This window comes from Vipera ursinii, assembly GCF_947247035.1.
Source record: "Vipera ursinii genome assembly, chromosome: 2".
NCBI lineage: Eukaryota > Metazoa > Chordata > Lepidosauria > Squamata > Viperidae > Vipera > Vipera ursinii.
In genome coordinates this window covers 54,019,250-54,044,128 of record NC_139513.1, presented here as the reverse complement: position 1 = coordinate 54,044,128, position 24,879 = coordinate 54,019,250, and the positions used below count along the sequence as shown (strand labels likewise).

The window sequence follows — 24,879 nt, the reverse complement described above, 5'->3', positions numbered from 1 at the left end:
GAGGGTCTCTGGCAGAAGGAGGGTCTCTGGGCCAGGGCCAAGGCAGTGGGGGCCGTTCCCTCACTGTTTCCAGGATGGCTTCGCGGGCCACATGAAACCACTTCGCGGGCTGGATCCGGCCCCCAGGCCTTGTGTTTGACATGTCTGACCTGGAATAACAATCCTGAAAGTATTTAGGAAGCAAGCCATGCAGAACTTACAAGATTAAAGCCACTATTTTGAATTGTACACTGTAACTTGTTGAAAGCCAATGTCACACCTGTAACAAAAGGTTCACATGGCTGTAGCAGGTCCATGTGCCAGCACGCTGACAGCTTCATTCTGTACCACTTGCAGCTTCTGAGCAGTCCATTTTGCTGTATGAGTTCATGGTGATCTAACCCTAACCCTAAGTGGAATTTTCCTCCAATGGGATTTTCCCATGTATTTTACCAGGAAAGATAGATAGCACAGCCTAGAAAATTGAGTGCACTCCTAACCATACCCAAGCACTCCGAGTTTGTTGGCGATGTCCATTTTGCTGTATGAGTAACCTAACCCTAACCCTAAGTGGAATTTTCCTCCAATGGGATTTTACCATGTACCAAATTACAGTAGTCTGGGAAGGGCGTATGCTTCCTGTTCCAGTGTCACCTGGTCTTGTGCCCATAGCTTTCCCTAGTCTTTTGCTTGTCAAATGTGTTAGTCTAACTCTCCTGATCTACTAGCCAACACAGTCAAAACACATAAGGAGTACATGATTGAAAAAAGTTGATAAATGTTTGGATTAAACATGTATTTTTTAAAACAACACCCCCCCACACACACACGTAGGATTGTTTGAGATTGTATTTTATCTGATGAAAATGTCCTTTTGGCTCCCTCTCTCCAGAACGGTGGCAGAATGTCAGCATTTGTGACATCGGTACCATTATCTGAGGATGATAATGCCACCTCTTCGTCTGCTCCCACGGCAGTGACAACAGTGGACATCCTGACAACACCTTTGTTTTTTAATGCTACCAACAGTACTGTGCCACACAAATGCTTGGTGCTGTTGTACGAGGACATTGGCACATCCAGGTGAGATGCTGTTATTGATGGTTTCTGTTTCTTCTGAAGACGGTTCTCTGTATCGCCTGAAGGGACACAGCACTATTTGAAAAAGGTGTCTTTGTCTTGTTTTTAGAGTTCGTTACTGGGACCTTCTGCTATTGGTTCCCAATGTACTTTTCTTTGCATTTCTCCTCTGGAAGCTGCCTTCTGCCAGGGCCAAAATCCATGCCACTTCCAGTCCCATTTTTACCACATTCTACATACTGGTAAGTACAAAATTTATTTTCAAAGAACCTGGGGGATATGGATATATATTCACTTGGCTCCTTTCAGATTAGGGAAAGGGCTTAGGAGTTGGTAAGGTGTCTGGACACTGTCAGCATTAACTCTTTCTCTAAGGTAAAGGTAAAGGTTCCCCCGCGCATGCGTGCTAGTCGTTTCCAACTCTAGGGGGTGGTGCTCATCTCCGTTTCAAAGCCGAAGAGCCAGCGTTTGTCCGAGGACGTCTCCGTGATCATGTGGCCGGCATGACTAGACGCCAAAGGCGCACGGAACGCTGTTACCTTCCCACCGTAGTGGTCCCTATGTTTCTACTTGCATTTTTACGTGCTTTCGAACTGCTAGGTTGGCAGAAGCTGGGACGAGTAACAGGCGCTCACTCTGCTATGCGGCACTCAGGATTCGACCCGCCAACTGCCGATCTTCTGATCGACAAGCTCAGCGTCCTAACCCACTGAGCCACCGCGTCCCTAACTCTTTCTCTATATAGGGTTTATTTTTTATTTGGGAATGAGACATTCTTCTGACCTAATCTGATCATTGACCTGCTTGATCTTTCTTTATGCTGCTTCTGTGTCTCTGGAATATCTGATCTTTTAAAGAATAGCAGCTAATCTCCAAAAGGGTAGACAGCCTCATTGCTGCTACTTTAGTTGTTAACTTGATTTGACGTAGGAAGTCACATTTCGCAACTGAACTTGGTAACACATTATCTGACATATGCTGTGCCCAAATGCTGTTGGCCTGGCATTTGTTAGTCAACGAAATGCCCATTGTTCAAGAAGACAAAAGAGAACAGCCTCTTTTTCTCTTTGGCTTGCTTTCTCCTTGCAAAATTGTTCTCCCTTTAAATAACTCCAATACATTAAGATTTATTTTAAAATATAAGTAAGTGTGACATCTCTATTTTTGTTTTCTGTCTCTTAATAACCCTCCCTCCATCCTTCAGCTGGTTGATCTGTGGCAATGCCAACTAGTGTGGCTTCTAGGAAAGAATTATAGGTCAGGAACATGAGGAATACTTCACATTGCCTATCTCTGACCTAGATCAAGAGACACATCATAAACCCTGACTATCAATGTCATGGTTGCTTACCACTAATTGAATGAGCTGAAGGCGTTAAGAGGGGATCGATAAGTGCATGTTTTCTGATGTACCTTAAGTTGCACAATTTCAATGTTGCCACATTTTTAAGGCTATTTCTTGTTAACAGTTGCAAGGAGATTAGAGAGGAATTTAAATGAGAAGAAAAACATTTCCTTGCCCTTGCCTTACAGCTTCTAATTATTCTTCTTAGTGAAAACTCAAGTCAATTTTGAAAGATTCTACTTTTTGTGTGATATATATGTTTGTGAATTCTCTCTCTCTCTCTCTCTCTCTCTCTCTCTCTCTCTCTCTCTCTCTCTCTCTCTGTGTGTGTGTGTGTGTGTGTTGGGGTAACGCTTCATTTATTTGGCACTTGTGATACTTTCTCTTCCCATTCCCCAAGCTTCTGTTTTGCAGTTGTCTTTTCCACTTTTGCATAAGAATTTCTTCTTCAGAAAATAAAGAAGGGATTTGCTTGCCTCTTGCAGAAAGAGGATAATATTATATTAGTCTTATGCACAATGGGGAAGGAAGCATGATTCTGCCAGTGGATAGGTGAAACAATCTATAGGGGCAACAGTTATAGAAGCCTGGAATTAACAGGAGAGAGGCTATTTTACTCAGGTGAGTCATCCTTTTCTTACCTGCATGGCTATTGTCATGCCTGCTAGGTATGGCACATGTTCCAATATAGAACGTGCAAAACCTTGATAGTATAAAATTCCGCTTAAAATAGAAGAGCAAGGAATAAATTAGGAGCTATCTTCCTGGAAACACTACACGATTTTCTTAGTGTGCTTTGTTCTCCATGGAAAAGTTAATCAGTTAGAGGGAACTCAGAAATCACAATCTCTGAACATAGTGTGAAATTCTGTTCACCCAGGAAAATTAGACAAAATTGCATATATGTAGGCTTTCTGGAAGAGTCAATAGCTTAAGAGGTTTGTCCTAATCCCCCCAAAATGGCTCCTGATCCTGTAGAGTCCGTTTAGGAGAAATAGTGGGACTCATTAAGGGAGATCTCAGATAATACCTAGCCAAGCAACAGTCATTCCTTTCCCTCTGCAGTTCTTCCACTTACAGTTCTGCCACACTTTCGGTTTTCTTATAATTATTGACCTTAAACTTCTTTGCTGAATCTTTGGGAATTTCTGCTGATACTTTTTTTCTGGGAGTGGCTTTCTGAGTATCTTCCTCTTTTTTAAATGGATCTGTGAAACAGATTCAGTCTGTCTCCTTGATTTCCAAATACCCTCTTTGATGGCTTCTTGTAGAGCATTTTTTGCCATTTACTTATTTACTCAGCAAAATGTATGCGCTGCTGTTTTTCTGGCTTGTAATATTTGTTAACTGAGTGTAATGGAAAATTTGGAAGTGTAGCTCTAGTAAAAGCCACAGGTCAGAATAGGGAAAGGTAGTTGGAATTGTATCTTATTTAGACCTTAGCTGAAGCTTAGCCGCAGAACTGGGACAGAACAAAGATTAAAGAGGCTCATAAGGAAGCAAAATAGGTAACCTACAGCAGAGTGATAAGAGATTGAAAAACAGGAAATTGAGGCAAACACAAAGAGGCTTTAGAAGTTGGAATTGCTTTGTTATTGCAGGGATGCAGTCGCTAAACACAATTTATAAATATTTCCCCTGGTGAATTACATGTAAGATAAGACTGCAGGGTAAATGTATAGCACTGCAGGCTGCAGAAATTACAGTAAGACATTTATGCAGGTTTCTACATTTGAGGTTACTCAAGTGTAACTATTAGCCTTAGCAGCATTTATGGGCACATAATACTGGAGGTTTTTATCTTGTAGGAATGGCATTCTACAATGGCTGTGAGACTGCTTAGCAATGTAACATTTCAGCAGTGATTGTAAAGGCAGGAAGGACAAGAGCTTATTTAAAGAGCTTTAACTTAGAGAGGAAGTAGATATATTTTACTGGTGCAGCATTAGAAAAGACAATAAGATGTACTGAGGTAGCTTCATGTCTATGAATATCGAATATTGTATTAAATATTATACAGATGTAACCAACAAATGCCAACATATTATTCTCTCTTTCTTTGTCTCTCTTTATATCTGTCTGTCTTACTAAGAAAGCATATATAGTGGTCTGCTTTGGTGAGTGAGGTTGAGCAAGGAATTTCCCTTAATTGACAGTGCTTTCTGAGACTGGGCATTCCTTGTTTATCTTCAGGTGTATCTTCATAGCCCTGAAGGGCCTAAAGCCGGGATAGACAATTAATTGTCCCAAGGAGCCACACGAGAAACTAGGACTGTTGTGGAGGACCCCCACCAACACCGCAGGCCAAGAAGGGACAGCAAAGGGCCAGATGTGGCTCATAGGCTGTAAAATACCTAGGTCTGGCCTAAAGAGACTTCCCCCAGCCTCGTAACTGTAAATACTGGGCATCTGTTGGTTGAGCCACAAGACTTCTGAGATTCTGGTCATAAATGCACTATAGACACCCTGCTGTAAGCGGGGCAAAATACCATCACTGAATTGTGACTGTGAGGCTGAAAACTATCCAACATATAGTGACAGTGCCAAAACAGAGCCTATAATGGAGACTTTGTTGATTTCTTGGCTGTGAGAAATGAAGTAAAAAAAATCTATAATCTGGATATATATTTATATTTATATTTTAGGCTTTATATTTCATATTTCATATTTTTATCTCTTGTGTTTTTACTGAAATGTGATGTGAATGTGCCATATGATAAATAATCAAATAATGAGACTGGTAGGCATTAGCAAAGGTCAGGTTAGGTTTGAAAGCAGCCCAATTTCTTGGGAATTATTTAATGTTTATTTTTCCTATTTCTAGATCAGTTTGCCATCTTTTAGTAGATGACTTGTGGGGTATATCCAAGGTCTGAAGTTCCTTGATACCCTGTGACAGTGACTGTTGATAACAATATTTATAGAGTTAGAATATAAACAAGCATCAGTGTGCTTTGAAATGTTATTAAGTTTAAAATGAAAGAAGAGAATAAGATAATGAAGTGCCTTTTTAGTGTTTTAAAAAACTCAGCCATGAAGCATTTCTGCAACCCTTAATTTAAAAAAAATCCATATGGTATAAGTAACCTGATAGTTATTTTTCTATCTTTTCCATGCTCCTGACTCCACTTGTTATTTTCTCTGCTGTCTTAACTTATTTTTTTTAGAAAGGTAGTCTCTATGTGCTAGCTCTGTACAACACACTTCCTTAATTCCTAGCTATTTTGTTCCAGGTATTCGTAGTTGCTGTGGTTGGGATTGCTCGAGCTGTTGTCTCCATGACAGTCAGTGCTTCTACTGCTGCTACAGTCACTGACAAGGTGAGATCAGCTTTAGGTAGATGTAGATTTGATCCCTTTCCCTTTCCCACGTTCAGTATTGAGTTTAATGCTAATTATAATAATACAAATATGCTCATGCATCTGGCACATATCTCTCAAAGAAAAATTTGGAAACATCAGTTAGATTACCATCCTGATATTATTGGAAAGATTCAGGGGTGGTCAAAATATAGTCAAGGTTCATTGGAGGTAGGAGGGATCCACCCAAAGTGAGCAAATAACTACTTTAGAATGAGTTGTTAATGCAACTTATGATTATTGGTTCATAAGACAAACACTTGAAAGGAAGTGTCAAAACATGAAGAGCAAAGCTGAAGTTCATCCTCTTGAGTAATTGAAGCTGGAGGAAAAAGGCAACATAGTAAGAACTACTTTTACTTTCTCAAATTGCTGTGACCATGGGAACAAAATTTAGTGAGCAATAATTAGGAATTTATTGCTGCCTAAATAATTTGATATGCACTTATAGTTGATATCATACATGCAAAAAAGAAATTAATGTTGTTATATCAAAGCAAGATCCTACCAATAGTTCTTGTATACCATAGTGATTGTTCAAATAAGCAGAAACGTGTATAATGTGTATATTTAAAAATGGAGAAATAGTGTCTTAAATGTTCAAATTACTAATGCGACACATTTACCCTCTCTTTGGCTTGCTGAATTTGGCTCTCTGATCTGTGTTGTCACCTCTAGATCCTGTGGGAAATCACAAGATTTTTCCTTCTGGCCATTGAGCTGAGCATGGTGATTTTGGGCCTTGCATTTGGTAAGAAATCTTTCTTAGTATTATAGGCACTCTTATTTTTTTCCTTTTTTGTAAATTAAAATATTAGGTGGTAGTAAAATGCAAAATTAAGCTGTAGCCAATTTATACAAGAAGTAATATTTCAATATAAATATTTCCTGCATTCAAAGAAGAAATAAATATTTGTTCAGTAGTAGATGACATCCACATCATGAGCCATGGTGGCACAGTGGCTAGAATGCGGTATTGCAGGCTAACTCTGCCCACTGCCAAATCTTGCCTGGCTCAAGATTGTCTCAGACTTTCATCCTTCTGAAGTTGGTAAAATGAGGACCCAGATTGTCCGGGGCAATGTGCTGACTCTGTATACTGCTTAGAGAGGGCTGTAAAGAACTATGAAGTGGTATATAAGTCTAAGGGCTATTGCTATTGCTATTCTGTTATTGAATAAAACAGCTGGTTAAGTTATTGATTCTGCTCCAATATATTTCTGCTTAAGACATATTTTTATAAAACCACAAGTTTAATTTTTCATTTCTATACTACCACCCCTCCTATTTACAACAACACGCTGGTATAGGTTTGACTAAGAGAGAACAAAAGGGCCAACATCCTGTGAATTCATGGTTTGAACCAGGCTCCAAGTTCCTGATCTGAAATGTGAAACACTGCACTACTCTGCCTGAGAATAAGGCAAGTGGAGAGTGGATATGTAGCCTTAAATTTCCTTAAAAGGAGAAACATCTTGCCCTCCCCCACACACTTGCAACAGTGTCTCCATATATTTTGCAAACCTTTTTAAAATTAGTTTTAAGAGTCTTCTTTTCACCAAAATTTGAGCCTGCATCCAGTCTTTAAACCTAATAATAGTAAGCATAGGAATCCACTCCAGGATGGTAATATCCAATCGGTAAGGAGGGTTATTATGCAGTTCAAAAGTTGGGTCACAGCTGGAATAAATATAACATTAAAAGAAATCATTTTTAAAATAAGTCTGAAGAAGCTCCAAATCCTGGCACGGTGCTTTCAAATTATCTAAGACTTGTTCCCTGTAATTAAAATACTGGGTCCACCATGTATTATTTCTAAGGATGTGCAAAACGTTTCAAATTCAAATCATTTCAGGTTCAAAATGCATTTTACACTTGAAACAGAGTGAAAACTGGTTCTGAGCATGAAACACTTGCCAAAAGGAGAAACAGCCCATTTTGTTCTTAAAACAATAGAACTTCCCCTGAAATGAGGCATTTTGAAACCGAAGCAGAATGTTTTAAATGCTAAACAGTTCACACTTGAAATATTTTACCCACCTTCTAAGTATTTCGGATGCTAATTTCATGCCCTCCAATGAGCTGGGCTATAAAGTTTATCATTTCTAGCTTGGGGGTGTATATGTTGGGGGTGATGGCCATTGTAGTTCAGCACATCATGAAGGTTACCAGATTGGGGAAGACTTATTTCAGAGTAAGGTGTGATAGTTAGACTTATGATGCATATGGTCTGATAAAACCTGTATGCAAGACTAATTTGTACAAGAAGCTATCGTCATCATGTTATGTTACCTGTAGATAGCAAGAGCTAATCCTGTCCCTTGCTTGTGGCTCCCTGTGATTTTGTAGGCAGGTGGAATACAAATAGACTGCTTGTCCCATGGGATGCTCTCCCAAAGCATTTGAATTACTCTGCTTTGATCCTTACCTTTTCATCCTGCGAATAGCTTGAGGAAATACTTAGGCGGTGTTAGATAGACGGGGTGCACAGCACTTTCTTTATGTGCACAGATCAATGTTTTCTAGCTTAGTGCAGCTGGATGAAGGATGAGTTGAAGAAGCAAAACCTCTTTCAAAGTGTGTTGATGTAACAGTTTTAAATTTTCAAATTGTGTTGATGTGTAATGCTCGTACCTTACCTTACGCAGCTCATCTTTGCATCTGGCAGTGTAAAGGGGAAGCTCGATATATGCAAGTTCAGTATTGCTGGATTGGTCTGGGTGTCATCTGATCTTCAGTAATGGGCAATCTTGCACTATTTATTTCTTTGTTTGTTTGTTTGTAAAATGTATTGGGCACCCATCTTACCACAGGCTTTTAAAAGGGCCAGTATCCCATTCCCTTCTTATGTGATCCCTTCCCTCACAACTGCAGTGTATAACATAGTCCATATAATACAAAATTCATGGGGATTATTGCGATTGATTCATTGTGGGTTTTTAAACCATGGATTGTTTACTAAGCTATAATGTCCTGGTTTCCATACAGTGCCAAGACAGAATGGGTGGTTCTTCTCATGTTGTGACCCAGCAGGATTACACTGAGTAAACCTACAAGTTTGCAGTTCTGTAATCTGTAAATAGTTAAAATGAATTCTGGATTCTGGGACTTAGAAGCCAAAAAAGCTCTTGAGTAGATTGATGTGAGAGGCAGGCAGTCTAAGCTGTTCAAGGGTTGACTCTGGTATGATCTTTGTTCAATTAGGCCACCTGGAGAGCAAATCCAGTGTCAAGCGTGTCCTGGGTATCACCACTGTTCTGTCGTTGGCCTACTCGGTGACACAGGTAAGCATCATTAAGGCAGAAACACCTGCCTGTCTAGGTTATGCTCTCAAGGAAAGGCAATTCTTTGGTGCAAAATTCTAGGAGATGGTTTAATGTGAAATAAAGCTGGAAGCCATGTAAAGATATATTTTGTGGTAAGCTGGGAAGGGCAGAATCTTCTTGAATGTTATTTGAGTTCAAGAATCCCAAGTTCATAAATGCACTAAGCCACGGTTAGCTTAATAGTTTATTGACTAAACCACTGGCATACATCATGGTGTGCAAATCCCACTGGCTGGCTTTGCATGAAGCACTAACTAAGCTTTTATTACTACATTATCTTGTCTAATGCTGGTAAGAGTAAGACATCTAACATATCTAAGATATTGAGAGGATTAAGCTAGCAGTTTTCAGGCCAGAGATAGCACTTACGTAAGCATACAATACGTGTTTGATATCTAAGCAATCATGTATGGTGCAAAGACTCCATTAATTTGTGCAAAGGGCAGGAGAAAGAAGCCAGAAAGAAGAGCGAGTTAAAACCATCATGGCTCTAGGTGTCATCCGACCCTTCTCATTAATAGTGGACAACCAGTTTTTTCTGCTGGTTTTAATTTGCAGTTTTTGGTGATAGATTTCCTGCAGGACTGCATTGGTCCCCTGAGTTAGTCTAAGACAGTGATGGCAAACCTTTTAGAGACTGAGTGCCTAAAAACTTCTCCCTGCCCACTCGCTCCACTCATGCTCCTCCCGCTCTGCTCCGCCCCCCGACCGCCCACAGGGCCACCCACCGCCTCCATGACCTACCACAGATCGCCCAGGCAGCCCTGCAGCACCAGGGCAGCCACACCCTCCGCCCACGCCCCGCAGCATCATCTGTACATGATGGTGCACGAGGGCGGAGTCTTGTCCCTGCTGATCATGCCAGGAGAAGCAGCTAGTTGTTCCTCATTTTCTGGTTTTGGGGGCAGAGCTTGGACAAAGTCTCTAAGTGTTTTCCGTGATGTGGCTGACTTTCTGGAATTGCCTCCCATTAGAGGTCTAGCTATCATCTTCTGGAAATTAGAGTTTTTCTGGGGGACTTTGGTGTTTGGATTCCATATATTACTTGGGGATGTTTTAATGCATTTATAAGATATATTTGTTACGATTATTGTGCTTTGTTTATTCTTGTGAATTACAGAGAGTTTGGCACAATTGTAGTAGGATGTAAATCTGGAAACAGAGGAACAAGTGAATAAATAGACTGTTTTGTAGGACGTCATTTTCTCTGCCGTAAAGGTTCTTTCGCAGCCAAACTATGAGACTTCTGCCTGGTATAGTCTAGAAGCAAATACAGAGGTGGTAAAATGTGACTTTTTGTCAAAACCTGGTCAAGGTTAGAGTTATGTTAAATATATAATGTTACTTAGATTGCTGCAGGTGCTATTTCCTTCTGCCATAATTATTACGGCTTTTTGTATTTCACCGAGCAACATGGGAACCATCTAAAGTACATTAATGGAATCTCATTTGTGTCTATCTCTATCCTGGGAGCTAAATCCAAAGGCTAACATTGTTCCAGGTACAGCAAATATTCGGAAGCTTCCATATTGCAAAATAGGCAGAGAGATGGTGTGATGCAAAGCACTAGTTTTTCATTGATGCCTCTTCCTCAAGCACTTCAGAATGAAAATAGGAGAATTTCTGTAAATACGGTATTTATAGTGTGTCCTTTCTCATTGCTCCCCTATCAATTTTCAGGGAACTCTGGAAATCCGTTATCCTGATGCCCAACTCTCAGCAGAAGATTTTAATATTTATAGCCACGGAGGAAGGCATTTCTGGCTGGCCAGCTCTAGTTTTTTCTTTCTGGTAAGTAGGAGCGCCAGAACGTTGGCATTTTTCCCTGCATAATTAGAATTGCCCTTTTAAAATCTTACTAATATCTTGTAAATATAACAATAAAGTCCCAAAGGAAATAAGGCAGGATCTTGGATATTCTCTTTCTGCCATTAGCAGCCTCCACATCCATCCATCCTGCTGTTTCTCTTCATGGCAGGTTTATTCATTTGTGGTGATGCTTCCCAAAACTCCCTTGAAGGATCGGATTTCTCTGCCATGTAAGTAACTTTTCTCTCTTTGAGCTGGTCCATTTTGTCCAGTTCTGCAACATTGGGGCTTCTGTGGTTCCCAAAGGCAGGCTGCTGCCAGAATGGGACAACTTGCTACAGCCAACTCGCCATGGCCAACTCACTGCAGGACAACTCGCCATGGCCAACTCGCCGTGGGACAACCTGCTGTGGGACAATTTAATAATTCTATTCAACAGAGCCTTGGTGGAGCAGTGGGCTAATGCCTCCTTAAGTAACACCAGCTGCCTGCAATTAGTGCAGGTTTGAGTCCCACCAGGCTCAAGGTTGACTCAGCCTTCCATCCTTCCGAGGTAGATAAAATGAGGACCCAGATTGTTGGGGGCAATTAAGCTGACTTTGTAATAATGCCGCTTGGGGGTGTGTGTGAAAGCCCTAACAAGCAGGCATATACATAGAATGAAGGCTACTGCTAAGCTTGTAAGCCGCCCTGAGTCTTCGGAGAAGGGCGGGATATAAATGGAATAAAAATAAAAATAAATAAAATAAAAATTATTTAAAATAAAAAAAAATAATTTTAATTTTCACACTTCACATTTCGTTCTGTCCCTCCTCTTGCATCCTTTCTTTAATGACTTTATTCCACTGCTTCTTTGATATTAGTGTAATTCTTGTCCCGCAGCAAGTTATTATCCTGTGGCGAGGTGGCTGTGGCGAGTTATCTGCAGGGAATAGGCCGCAGCAAGTTGGCCGTGGTGATTTGGCCGTATTAAGTTGTCCGTGGCGAATTGTCATAAACTTGGCTGCTGCTGCTGCTGTTGCTGCTGTCTTGCAGGTCAAACCCATGCATTTTCTTCTTTAAGTTTAAGTTTTTAAGTTTATTGAATTTATATACCGCCCTTTTCCCGTAGGACTCAGGGCGGTTTACAAGGTAATTAAAAACGTCAATACAATACAAAAGTTAAAAACAATTAAAAACAATTAAATTTGATCCCTGAAAAATAAAACCCCCAATTAAAAACTCTCAGCCTGGGCCGGAAAGCTCAAAGAGCCAGGTCTTCAGGTCCCGGCGGAATGAACCGAGGTTGGGGGCAGTCCTAAGCTCCACTGGCAGCTGGTTCCAAAGGGCAGGCGCACCCACTGAGAAGGCCCTATCCCTGGGTGTCCTCCGCCGGCAAGTCTTTTACCGGCGGCACCCTGAGAAGGCCCTCCCTGTGGGAGCGCACAGGACGAAGGGAACTTGATGCTGGCAGCAGGTGTTCCGTCAAATATCCTGGACCCAAGCCATTTAGGGCTTTAAAAGGTCCAGGGAAATTTGCACGTGTAGCTAGAGTAGCACTGAATCCATTCTTCCTGGAGGTAACTGATAACAAAAGCATTCTCCATTCTTGGGAGAGTTACAGAAGCTTAGTGGCCTTAGGACCTTCTGCACTTGAGATAATTTTTTTTGCACCTGTTATTTTAGGGGGAAGGAGAAACCGAGACCCTTCCTGGGAAAAGCAAATCTTGTAGCACATGAAATCTGCATTAGAGCGCCTGATTTGGATTTTATTTCATATCAGGTAAAATATGTTCTTGGTGAGAGAAGCAGCCGTGCCCTATGGGTTTTCAAATGAAACCCTCTTTCCTGCCTTCGATTTTTGCAGTTTTAAACTGTGGTTACAACATAGCGTGAAATACAGAACTGTGGTCTTCGTTAACTTTATAATGAGGTTAACCTTCAAGTGCAGTGGAAGAAATGAAATGGATGAGTGCCATTCAGGATGGCCTTTTGAGACCATAACAGGAAGAAGCAGTAAGAGAATGAGCAAATTCATAGGCAAAGATTTTAAAATTGCACATAATTAGATGGTCTAATCATAAATGGAATGGTGCTGTGAAATTGGCATTTTGTGCTCAAGTGCTTTCACAGTACTGGGTTTTCTGTGTTCCCTTTTTTAATTCATCCAGTAAATTGTTGTTTCTGTCTCTTGTGTTTTTCCAGCAAGGAAGAGCTTCTATATCTATGCAGGAATTCTTGCTGTGCTCAATTTAGTGCAAGGTATTGGCAGTGCTCTGCTCTGTGCAGGCATCATTGAAGGCTTGTGGTATGTATTCTGAAGTCTGACAGAGCCATAGAACCAGCAAATGACTTTTGGGTGCAGACAAACACTTTTCCATTTTCGTCAAAGATTAGCTTTTTCAGCACAGACTCTGAGGTTACTGAGGAACAGCTCTTTTGCCATCCCCCCGTCGTGCCCTCAGGAGCAGCCCCATGGATTCTTTTTTCTGCCACTGCATCCTGCCCTGCGCCCTTTCCTCCTTTTGATGGAGAGTGAATTCTGTTCCATAATAGAGAGTAATCACTGTAGGCTGATGACTAAATCTCCAGTCCTTGCCTCTGTCCTTCTCTTATCTTTGTAAAGGTCAGTGGGAGGAATTCGAGATGTTTGGTCCCTGTTGCTTTGAGCACTGCTTTGTTTAAGTAGGCTGAACCAAACAGTGACTCAAAGATCTCCTCCCCCTTTATTTCACATGCAGGGAGAATGTTCTTGGGAGCCTGGAGTAATTCATCTGCTGGCCTGCTACTTTCTTGTAGTTCTAGTTGCCATGGCAAATGCATTAATTTTTCATCTTCGTCCTGGGAGCATGTGAGAATCTTCTTGTGGGCTTCTTAGGCCAGCAGCTTCTCCTTCCCTAGTTGAAACTGAGTGGCACTGGAGCAGAGACTGGCATGACAGTCAATTTGATCATGACATTTTGTGTATATGGCCCTAGGCCAACCTACCAAACATTTGGCCAGTGCAAAGTAACAAGGGGGAGACCAGGTTAGGCCACTGAGACAGGTCTGATCCACTGAAGAGGAAAAAGAAGAGCAAAAAGGGGGACTTCCACAGAAGACCCTCTTTTTCCCCTGAAAAAGAGCTATTTACACTTCCGCCCCCTCCTATAAAAGAATGATTTACTGTTCTTCCTCATGGATTTGGAACTGCAGTACCAAGTACCCTAGGAGCATTGGCTCATTTCTTATTAGAAGCCTATTTAGCTGACTCCTGTGTAGGTTATGCCACTTAATAAAGCTTACTCCAAGTAGTAGTGAAGTTTGCAATTGCTTCTATTAAACAAGTTGGCAGAACATGTGCAAAGCGCTGAGAGGCACCAGTAAGAACCACTGTCTGATTGGCTCAGTTGTATGGAAAATCCAAATTACCACATTCAGCTTAGGGCTACTGTAAGCACCTTGCTGTCAATATCCTGTACTGGAGATGGATTTAACGAAAGTGACAAACAAACCACAGGTAAAGTAGGTGCTAAATGGAGTGGCAGCATTCAGACTTTGCTTTAGTCTCCTACACAAGTAAGGTTGTTAGCATGAATTCACAAACTAAGCTTCTCATGGAAAATAAACCAGTAAAGGAAAAAGCAAAAGGAACCCCAGACTTCCTTGCCATGATTGTATTTGATTATCTAAAGCAGGGGTGTCAAACTCCGCAACGTCACGTGACGTGTTGTGACGTATTGCAACTTTTTTTCCATTGCTGGCAATGGGGTGGGCACAGTTTCGCCATGACGCATCTGGCTCACAGGCTGGCAGTTTGACACCTCTGATTTAAAGCATTTATATAGTCACCCATTTTACAACAAACAGTTAAAAACAATGAAAAGCATGAACTGTGGAAAAATAAGTAGTTTTTAAGGAGTGGCATCTAGTGGTGCCCAGGAAGCAGCTCTCCTCAGTTACAGCCCCTGTACTTCGTTCTGTTCAACCTACCTGTCTATGAAAAAGCCCTAAAAATGTGGCTGTTTCCTCAGCCTTGCATTGGGGTGGCAGCAGGTTGGGTGCCATAGAGAAGATTGGGGTTTCTTTATTTGTTCGTTTCAGGTAATTGTGAGTTTATACACACACAGACTCACACACACACACACCACACACACACATGTATGTATGTACACATACATACACATATTTACACACACACATACATACACATACATACATACATATATAAAATATGTTTTTTTCTGTTTGAAATTTTGTGAAGCCCCCCTGAAGTCATTTTTGGAATGGGCAGCCTAGAAATTGGATAAATGAAAAAAGTTTAAATGACAAGAATACAACTTTCAGTAGCCCTAGAACCCCCTGTTGCTTTAAGGGAAACTTAGATGTGGTTTTACTCATTTTGTGGCACAAAAACAGCATTCATTTATTCCCCAGTAGCTGGGTGTAGATAACCTTACAGCTGGAGAATAATGTTGTGATTTGTTTCGAGGATATTTTGCTTTGGCAATTGCTATGCTGTGATGTAACAAACAAAAGAGACTTGATGGCCCTAGGCTTTGTTGAAGATGGATCTAGTGCAGTCATTGAACTGTGTTTGTGGTCCCTTTGTCCCCTGGGCTGTGGAAACACTATGCCATAAGACCCTTTTGTGGTGAAACTCTGAAAGTATTGTAGGCACTTTGACCTTGACTGCCTGGAGGCCTTTGAAGGAAGATGTGGGGCCTGGGAACTGTCCCCTCTGAAAACATATATTTACTAAGCTTTCTTTCTTGGCTTCTCCGTTGCCAATGAATACAACCCTTTCCTGAAAACTGAGCCCATGGCATGCATGTTAGCAGTGCAGAAGCAGATGCTAAATGTTTTTGTGTTTCATCTGTTCACAGCTGTGTGGATGCCACCACATTCCTCTATTTCAGCTTTTTTGCCCCGCTCATCTACGTGGCATTTCTGAAAAGTTTCTTTGGGTAAGCTTTTTCATTTATTTTATTATAGTCCCTTGATCTTGCTTTTTGGTTATACGTCCTAGGGAAGTTTTAGACTACGGCAGACAAATAACCCCCTCAAGGTACAGTAATGGAACTGAAACTTCCAATAACAGTAATTGAGAAAAGCGATTTTAAAAAGCATACAGGTAATCCTCTATTTGCAACCATAGCTGGGGCCAAAATTTCCATTGTTTAGCAAAGCAGTTGTTAAGATGTGAGTCACATCTGATTTTACAACCTTGTCTGTCATGGTTTTTAAGCAAATCGCTGCAGTTGTTAAACGAATCGTGGTCATAAAATGAACCCGGCTTCTCCATCGACTTTGTTGGAAGCCAGGTGGGAAGGTCACAAAGTGGTGATCACATAATCCCAGGATGCTGCAACCGTAAATGCACACCAAGTACCAGGCACTCAAATTCTGACCATATGACGGGGATGCTGCAATGGTCATAAGTGCGAGGCCGAGTTGTCAGTAAACTTTTTTCCAGCGCTGTTGTAATTTTGAACTGTTGCTAAATGAATGGTTGTAAATTGAGGATCACCTGTATAAATCAGTAAGGTGTTCTGAAAGTTTAAAATCATGTAACCATCACTTTTAAGTAACTTTAGTAAAATGGTTTTTTTTTAAAAAAGGCAGTGTTACCTGAAGTGAATTATTTTAATCTATTCTTTTCTAAAAAGTTAGAATATTTTAGTTGGGTTATATAATTTAATATGTAATTAATATATTAATTATGATTACAAAAGGAAGTATAAGATGAAATGGTGATAATGCAACTAGGTTCTAAGTTCTGTAAATTCAAGTTTTCCTTTCTGTCAATGTTTCTCAGTCTTGGGTTTCAAGTCCCAGAATTTCCCAGTCAGCAACACTGCTCTATACATATGTTGCTGTGTGAAATGGAGACAATAAGGCCATTTAAAAAATAAAAATAAAAGGAGGTTTAGCTAAATTGGTGAACAGAATAAAGCTATTCTAATTCCCAGGGTTAGTAAATACCAGGAATTCTTTTTGCCAGTGTTCTAAAAGAATATCTATTGAATTTAGACTGCCATCCAGTGGCCACATGGGGGAATTAAGAAATAGTTGAAATAATTTAAATTGCTGATCAATTATTCTGTCCATTTTATGTCCTGACAGATTTGTCTAGGGCTTGCATATTTTTATAGTAAGCTTTTGATTTCCTGGAAATGTATTTGTAGGATTGCTTAGCGAAAAGGAAGAGGGTTTCTGAATTTAATGAACAAATCTCATCAGCTGGTAATCTCTGTTAAAAGTGCAGAAACTCAGCTTTTTTTCTGTTTCACACAACTGTTCCTTGTAGCAGATAGCACAGGAGAATAAGGCCACAGGCATATATTATTTTTTTAAGCTGACTATTGTGATAATTAAGTAAGAATATAAAAAGGAGCATTCTGGAAGTGTGTTTTTTACCATGTTGTTTGAGGGGGCCATATTAATTAATTCTAATTTGTATAGCTGCCCATCGCATATATAACTCTGGATAGTTTACTTTGGGTGGCTTTAATTTTAATTACAATATACATAGCGTGATTTTTAGAGCAAGCAAAGCATTAGTCTATTTTGTTACTTGATGAATGAGATATAAGTATTTTTATGCCTGTTAAAGTTAGATAATACCAGAGCTTCTTTGCCCAGTGCTAGGGGTATAGCACATCAAAGCATACCCTAATTCAAATAAAGACATTTTGACTTAGGTGTTTGATTTTAGTGTGATGCTGGTTCTCAACAGAACTTTCATTTGAAATATAGGTAAAACAAGGCAGGGAAGAGTCCACAACACAAAGAGACAAAAATAAATATTAATCATTATTGTAGTTATGAATAAAGGAATAATAAATGAAAGCCAGTTTGGTCTATGGTTAAGACTAGAAAGCGGGACAATGTGAGTTCAAGTCTTGCCTTAGCCATTAAAGCCATTTGGCGACTTTGGGCCAGTCACTTTCTCTCAGCCCAACCCACCTCACAAGACTGTTGTGAGAAAAAAAATAAGAGGAAGGTGTGTTGGATATGTTTGCCACCTTGGTTATTTGTAAAAATAATAAGGCGAGATATGAATAAACAATAAATAAATAATATTGGTGATTACTATTTACTTCAGGAATTGTGTGCAATAGATTCTCTTCTTACCCAAAACTAGAGGACCTTCTCCTTTTTCTTTCTCATTATTTTAGGTCTGAACCAAAGATCCTCTTCTCCTATAAATGCCAGGTGGATGAACCTGAGGATGTTGATGTGCATCTTCCCCATGCCTATGGGGTAACCAAAAAAGAAGGGCTGGATTCTGGCTTCTACTCCAACACTCAGATTGACACCACAGCATACCTGGACGATGTTGCTTCCATGCCGTACCACGTGGGCAGTATCAATAGCATTGACAGTGATCGATGGAAAGCCATTAATTCCTAAAGGCAGATGTGGCTGAAAGAATAACTCTCTTGCGCCCATTGTTCCCTTCAGATAATCATTTGGAACTCTCTTTCCTTGGAGGTGTTTTTTTAAAAGATATTTAAATTCTGTATGGAACATAAAATTGTAGTCTTCCTGGAAGGACAATACTCATCTTTGTGAAACAACATACAGATCAGCTTCATTTCAGACATGCATAAATGCTGACTTTTTCATATTCTTGGCATTCCAAATCTAGATGTTTAGACCTTTGTCACCTTTTGTTCATGATAAAATGCACATTCTACCAGGAATATTGACCGTTCCTTTGGATATACACCTGCACACAAACAATCTGAAATTAAGGTTGGAATGCCTTGTTCACATTTTATTTTTTTTATGTTTGATTTAGTTATTTATGTTCCCGACAATTTCAAATTCCCAGCAGTAACCTTCATTTTTGAATTAGAGGATAATAGCATATTTCCTACATTTTAGCCACTGAAGTATGGAGGCGAGAGAACTCTAGAAGCTTTTGAGCATCTTATAATATTCCCAGGGAAATTGGGAGTATATTGTATTTTAAGAAGAACTTACATATAGAAGGAGAGAGAAGGAAAGTAGTCAGCAAGGAAAGGTTGCTGGAACATGTTGCTGTGCTACTAAACTACTGTGATTTATTGACATGCAGGCATGTTTCATACACTGTATAATTTTCAAAATGAGAATGTAGTCAAGTCAGTGTTATGGAATGATGTACTGTGAGACCAACAGCACTTCTGTGCAAATGGGATTGGGTAGAGAGAAGATGATTTTTTTTAGGAGCCTGTTTTAGATAGTTTGCTATTGATGTTTGGGATGGCATCTAAATAGAATACAAACCCCAAGGTCTAGATTAGAGACCAGCTATTTATAATACTGGTTGTGTTCTGGGCCTCCAGGTTAAGACCCTATTATAAGAATAGTGTTGGGCCTGGTTTATTTGTAAACTTGGTAACACTTGGCTGATTATTGCATTAGTGATGTCGGTAATGCCTGAATTCAGAAGACTTCTGAGGGCTTTTCTGTGAGATTAGTAAAGCAAAAGAATGTTATTTCTTTAATTATAATCAAGATGTTTCTGGAAAGAGAATAATCTCATATAGGATTGGCTTAACTCTGAAGGCAAGGAGAAAAAATAGCATATCTAAAACGTTCTAAAAAGCTTGCATTTTGTGCCCATGCACTATGCCTAGCTTTTGTTGTTGTTAATGTTCTTGCTGTAAGGTTAAGTGAAAAAATGCATAATTATGGGCACCCTTAATAGTGTGTTAACTTTGGGTAACATTGTTTGAATAGAGATTGGCCAGGGGGCAAATATAGCCGCAGCTAATTGGATTTAAAATTCCATAAAGTAAGAATGACAAACCAGAATGTCTTTTTCCTGTTGTTATGATGGCATTAATTCAGGATCATTTATGTTACAAGTGGATGAATAAGGTTAGGATTCCAGAAATTCACAGCAATTTTCATTGAAATCACACAATTTGCTTTAGGGAAACTTCTTTAAAACTGAGGCACAAACAGAACAATTAGTATTTTGTCGCCTGAATGCAGACATGTTCTTCCCTTTGTCCTGAAAATTCTTGACATTTGTGATTTCTGCTTCCCAAGACAACACCAATGTACATGATAAGACCTTGATTTTAAGAGTTTCAAAATTACCTAAATTCAGAAAAAAGAAGACTCATGCTTGAAACGGCTATTTGGATGAGTTGTTAATGCAGATTAGCATGTCTGATATGACAGAGAACAAAAAATTGTCTTTTATTTTGCTGTTGGCCAGAGTAGCTGTTTCTAAACATCACAATTTGGTACTGTAATTTGACTTGTTGGTGTTAGCAGCATTATTGTCTTGTGGTAAGAAATCTTACATAATTTGTAATTGACATCTCATTAATCTTTATGGTGTTAATTGGAGTTACTGGTGGAAACCTCTGTCGGAAAAGGGAATTTATTGCAGCATTATGTGAGCTTGATCATACAAAGTTGTCTGTATTCCCAGACAAGAAGTCAGTTTTTATTAATTTCTCAATTCCCCTACTTCTATAGGATATCCCAATCTCATTCTCCTTCCCAGCCAGAATGCCCCAATATCCTTACATGGGCTATTCTCACTAGACTGGATTGGTATTACAGATCTATAGACCTGAAAGGAATAAAGTTGGAGAAAGCTTCCGGCACCTTAATATAGTGCATGTGAGAAATGAAAGGATTCTTAATATGAAGATGGATATCTTGGGTAATGTGAATCAGGGTGAGGTGACATTTCAGATACTTTTACTAACCATGTTCTGCATCAAATATCAGCCATTCGCTCAGCTATGATCATTTTTCCACTGCCGAATCCTCTCGCTCATCACCATGATGATTTGATTGTTAAATGGCTTTTTATATATCTACCTTTGTTTTCTGCTGCTGAGGAGAAACTGCACTAAGTGAAAGAAATGTCTTCTTCCAAGCATACTGATTTTAAAGTGTATATAGTTAAATGCTTTCCATGTTCAGAGCAAAATATCATCCATAAAGAGACAATGTTTGTGGAGATGAATGTATTGCATGTCTCATGAAATGTTTGAAGAAACTTTAAAAATAAAGCTATGTATATTTTTGTCTGTAAAATAAATGACCTTTGACATAAATGAAAACCTCTCCCCCACCACAGATGATCTGCCTGCATGTCCCCATATTTTTCTGCTAATCTTTTTCCAAACTAGCGTAGCCTGCTCTACTGTAATGAAATACTTTTATTTTAAGGAAAATAAATCATTGTTAATTTTACTTTCCCTCAAATCTGGCTAAGTTTTAGAGTGGAGTTTTCAGATTGTGATCACACTTTCAGATAGGCCTCAGTGTCACATCAGCCTAGAACTAACTGGTTTGGTATCATTTTAAATTTTGCTAAACAAATGTCCTTGAAGAAGAACAAACTCAAACTTTGCTATTTATTTAAATATAAATGAAATGAATTGAAGGAAACAATCACTATAATACAGGCAATCCTGGACTTATGACCACAATTGAGTCCAAAATTTTCATTGTTAAGCAAGACAGTTGTTAAGTGAGCTTTTCTCTATTTTACAACTTTTCTTGCCACAGTTGTTAAGTGAATCACTGCAATAATCATAAGTGTCAAAAACAGTTATAAGTCACTTTTTTCAGTGCCATTGTCAATTCGAACGGTCACTCGGTGTACTGCTGTTAATCAAGGACCACCTGTACTCCTTTTGGGATTCACATGTGGTAAAACTGATCCAGTTTAGATTGCTTAGCTAGATATAAAGAGATTGGGGTAAAACATTTTTCCCCAATGCCTGCTTTGAGTAACTCCCTCTAGCTCAATAAAGTGAACTATTTTTTTGAAATGGCTCTCTGTTTATTAAACTTCATCTTAATGCATGGGTGTCAAACTTGCCGTGTCACGTGACGTGTCGCAATGTATCGTGACTTTTTTTCTCATTGCTGGAGCTGGGGTGGGTGCGGCCTCCGCATGATGCAACTGGCCTGCAGGCTGGCAGTTTGACACCCCTGTCTTAATGGATACCAGGATTGTAGAAATATAAAATACTATGATCAGTGAAAAATGGCAGCAACTTCACTGGTCCATAATTAAACATCTGGGTAAATGAAAAAGTATGGAATCAATAGTTGCAAAATTGGTGCTGACTGAAACTGAGAAAGCAAAACTTCCTTTAACCACAATAAACCACATCTTCTCTGGTTATCTTTGGCTGTGGGATAGAATTATTGGCTCCTGCAAGCTGTTTTAGACTTTAAATTAAACAGCAATACAGTATCTTGACTGGGGCTTGAAAAGAAAAACAAAGAGCTAGCACTTTGCTCCATTATTACTGATAAAAACTCCATCCCAAATTTGGGAGAGGCTAACTTTGCAAAATGGCTTTTTTGCTCTTCCCAACAGTACAAATCCTGAATACTTAAAGCAAAGTGAAAATGTTTAAGAGGGAGGGTCAAAACTTCATATAAGGTACAGAGTAAGAGTCATGGGAGTTAAACAAGAAAAAACATTGATTGTAAGTCACATTCCACAAGTGGCAAATTAATGGGTTTCATCACCCTCTTTCTCAATTTAGTCTGTACATTTCTTGATGTTTGCAATTATATTCAAGGACTTCCAGAATAGATTCCCTATTGTTTAATTGCTGAAAAAACTAGTTCTTGTATAGTCAAACAAGAGAAATGGTTTTGGCTAAAAAAAATAAAAAGCAAAAGGAGACATGGGTGTCATGTTAAAATGTTAATATCACTTTTATTAATAAGCCTAAAAATCCAGATTGGTAGTATCAAAGCAAAATAAATAAATGTTTAGGTCTAGCTGCTCTGATTAGATTTCTAAGTTTTCACTGATTGTATTTTGTATGTTCTGCACTATCTGAAGTTTCCAGGTTGTTTTAAGACCAGCCCTACTTTGTTTTTATGTATTTATTTATATTCCACCTTTCTTATTTTTACAAACAACTCAAAGCGACTAACATATCCTGTTTGTCCTCCTGTTTTCCCCACAACAACCTTGTGAGGTAGATTGAGCTAAGAGAGTGACTAGCCCAAAGTCACCCAGCTGGCTTTCAGGGCAAAGGCAGGACTAGAACTCACAGTCTCCTGGTTTTTATCCTGGTGCTAGACCAAACTGGCTCTTTCATGAGTTGTTGTGAGCTGCCTCAAATCATTATATGAGATAGGTAGCTAAATAAGTCCTTTAAATGAAAACAACATAAATATGGTTAGGGCAGGGGTGGTATATTTCCAGAGAGCAGGCACCATTGTGGAAAAGGCATGCCTCATTGGTCCCATAAGATGACATGGTTCCCGTCCTATTGGAGTTGTGGGACAGTTACCCTTGGAAGAAGGTGGCCCAATAATAATCCAGTCCTATGCTGTGTGGGGCTTTAAAAGTGATAACCAGCACTTAGTGTAGCTTGCAGAATTGTAATATTGAGGAACTAGCCTTGCCACTGCATTTTGGACCAGAATGGCTGAAATTAGGTGTTTTTAAATGTACATAAAAAAATAAAGTGTTTGTGGAGGAAGGAAAACCACTCTAATTATGAAATTGATTATTTTGCACAAACACGCACACACACTGCTGTAGGCAATAACTAGCCCTTTGATTTTGAATTTAAATAATTGAATTTTATCATACTCTTCATGTTTAATAAACATTGGAAGATTTCCTTATATTGGTTGCTATGGTGATACAAGACAAAGTCCCTTTACAGATTAAGAAATAAACTCTTCCTAAATCTACAATTAGCTGCTTCATGTACTCAAACAGATAACAAATATTCTATTATTTTGCATTGGAGGCAGTCAGCTTTCATTATAACACAACAGCTAAATGTTTGTGCTTTGAATGTGCCTTGAATTTTGAAATTTCATTTTTTATTCCTTTTTGAGGTACTATTAGAACAACAGAACCAAATAAAAGGCATTTATGTTCATTAAGCATTCTAGTTGCCACACATTGTAGCAGTATTCCAAATATATAATTATTATTTTCTGTTGGAATAGGCGCAAATCTTCCTCCAACTTTTTAAGACAATGTTTTTATCTATTTTTAATTGCCAAATTTGATGGATCCATTTTAATTAGAAAAAAATGAAGCTTTATTTTGTATTGCACAAATGTTTGGAAGCTCAGAAGCAAGAAAGGAAGTACTTTCATCACAGACGGAAAGTTTTTAAATGGAAACATCTCCAACTGGATTTTATCAGTTACAGAACAAAATCAACCATTTATGTTTGCTTCAATAGTTGACAGCCCATTTTAGAATTAAGTGAATAATTAGTCACAATCTTATCAAATGACCTTACATTACAGAGTTAATAAATAAAAATTTTTCATTCAGGTAATACTGGGACATAGGTTAAAATGAAAAATAGAAACTTAATGATCATATTATTTATATTTGAAAAATCAAAAGCAGGCTGGCTCGTTTCCTATCCCTCTACTGGTGACTTGTAAATTTACACAGGATTTGCAAGCTATACAGCGTTAATGGATAGCAACTACTTGGTTCTGAAACAGAACGCAGAAATAGCTTCGCAAGCAAGACTAGTCTTGCTGAAAAGCAATTAAGATCTGCAGCAGCAGATACCTCCACCTTGAGACAGACGTGTCCTCCGTCATCTGAAAAAAGCCTACATTCCGGATGCATCTCATCTCCCGTCCAGTCGTTGAGACAAACGTAACCTTAAGCCGGTTCCGTTTGTGGGTTATTTTATCACATTTAGCTTAGCAGCAGCATCTCTAGAGGGAATGTGGAGAAGGAAGACTACAACTTCCAGCATGCTTCACGGCCGCCTCCAAGACCGCGCGGCGCTATTGGAGACTTTCTCCCCGTTCGCCAACCAGGAGCGAGTTTATAAGGAGGGTGGAGCGAAACGTGCTGACTTGGTATCTCTCTTGATTTTGAACTCTTCTCCGAGTTTTCTTTTTTTTCCCGGGTGCTGCAATGGGGGGTAGCGGGAGCACCCATGGTAGCAGGAAGGTCTCCTTTGAGCTGGATGAGCACGAGCAAGTTCGGGTGTTGCAGGGCATCAGGGTGAGTGGAGGTTCACCCATGGGAGGA

The 24,879-nt window shown here is 39.4% G+C and overlaps 2 protein-coding genes across 2 annotated transcripts in view; both read left to right on the top strand.

Annotated features, from left to right (window-relative positions):
* The window catches only part of TPRA1 (transmembrane protein adipocyte associated 1), a 32,644-nt gene extending 11,573 nt beyond the window's left edge, over positions 1-21,071 (top strand). Inside the window, exons 2-11 of the mRNA XM_083357004.1 lie at positions 872-1,062; positions 1,169-1,301; positions 5,638-5,724; positions 6,442-6,514; positions 8,968-9,047; positions 10,770-10,880; positions 11,068-11,128; positions 13,083-13,185; positions 15,743-15,823; positions 18,038-21,071. Of these exons, the coding sequence (XP_083213130.1) occupies positions 884-1,062; positions 1,169-1,301; positions 5,638-5,724; positions 6,442-6,514; positions 8,968-9,047; positions 10,770-10,880; positions 11,068-11,128; positions 13,083-13,185; positions 15,743-15,823; positions 18,038-18,272 (1,143 nt within the window). The 5' untranslated portion in view covers positions 872-883 and the 3' untranslated portion in view covers positions 18,273-21,071. The remainder of the gene's footprint in view (positions 1-871; positions 1,063-1,168; positions 1,302-5,637; positions 5,725-6,441; positions 6,515-8,967; positions 9,048-10,769; positions 10,881-11,067; positions 11,129-13,082; positions 13,186-15,742; positions 15,824-18,037) is intronic.
* Positions 21,072-24,685: 3,614 nt separating this feature from the next.
* CHCHD6 (coiled-coil-helix-coiled-coil-helix domain containing 6) overlaps positions 24,686-24,879 on the top strand; it is a 287,597-nt gene continuing 287,403 nt past the window's right edge. The window contains exon 1 of the mRNA XM_083357005.1: positions 24,686-24,852. Within this exon, the coding sequence (XP_083213131.1) occupies positions 24,763-24,852 (90 nt within the window). The 5' untranslated portion in view covers positions 24,686-24,762. The remainder of the gene's footprint in view (positions 24,853-24,879) is intronic.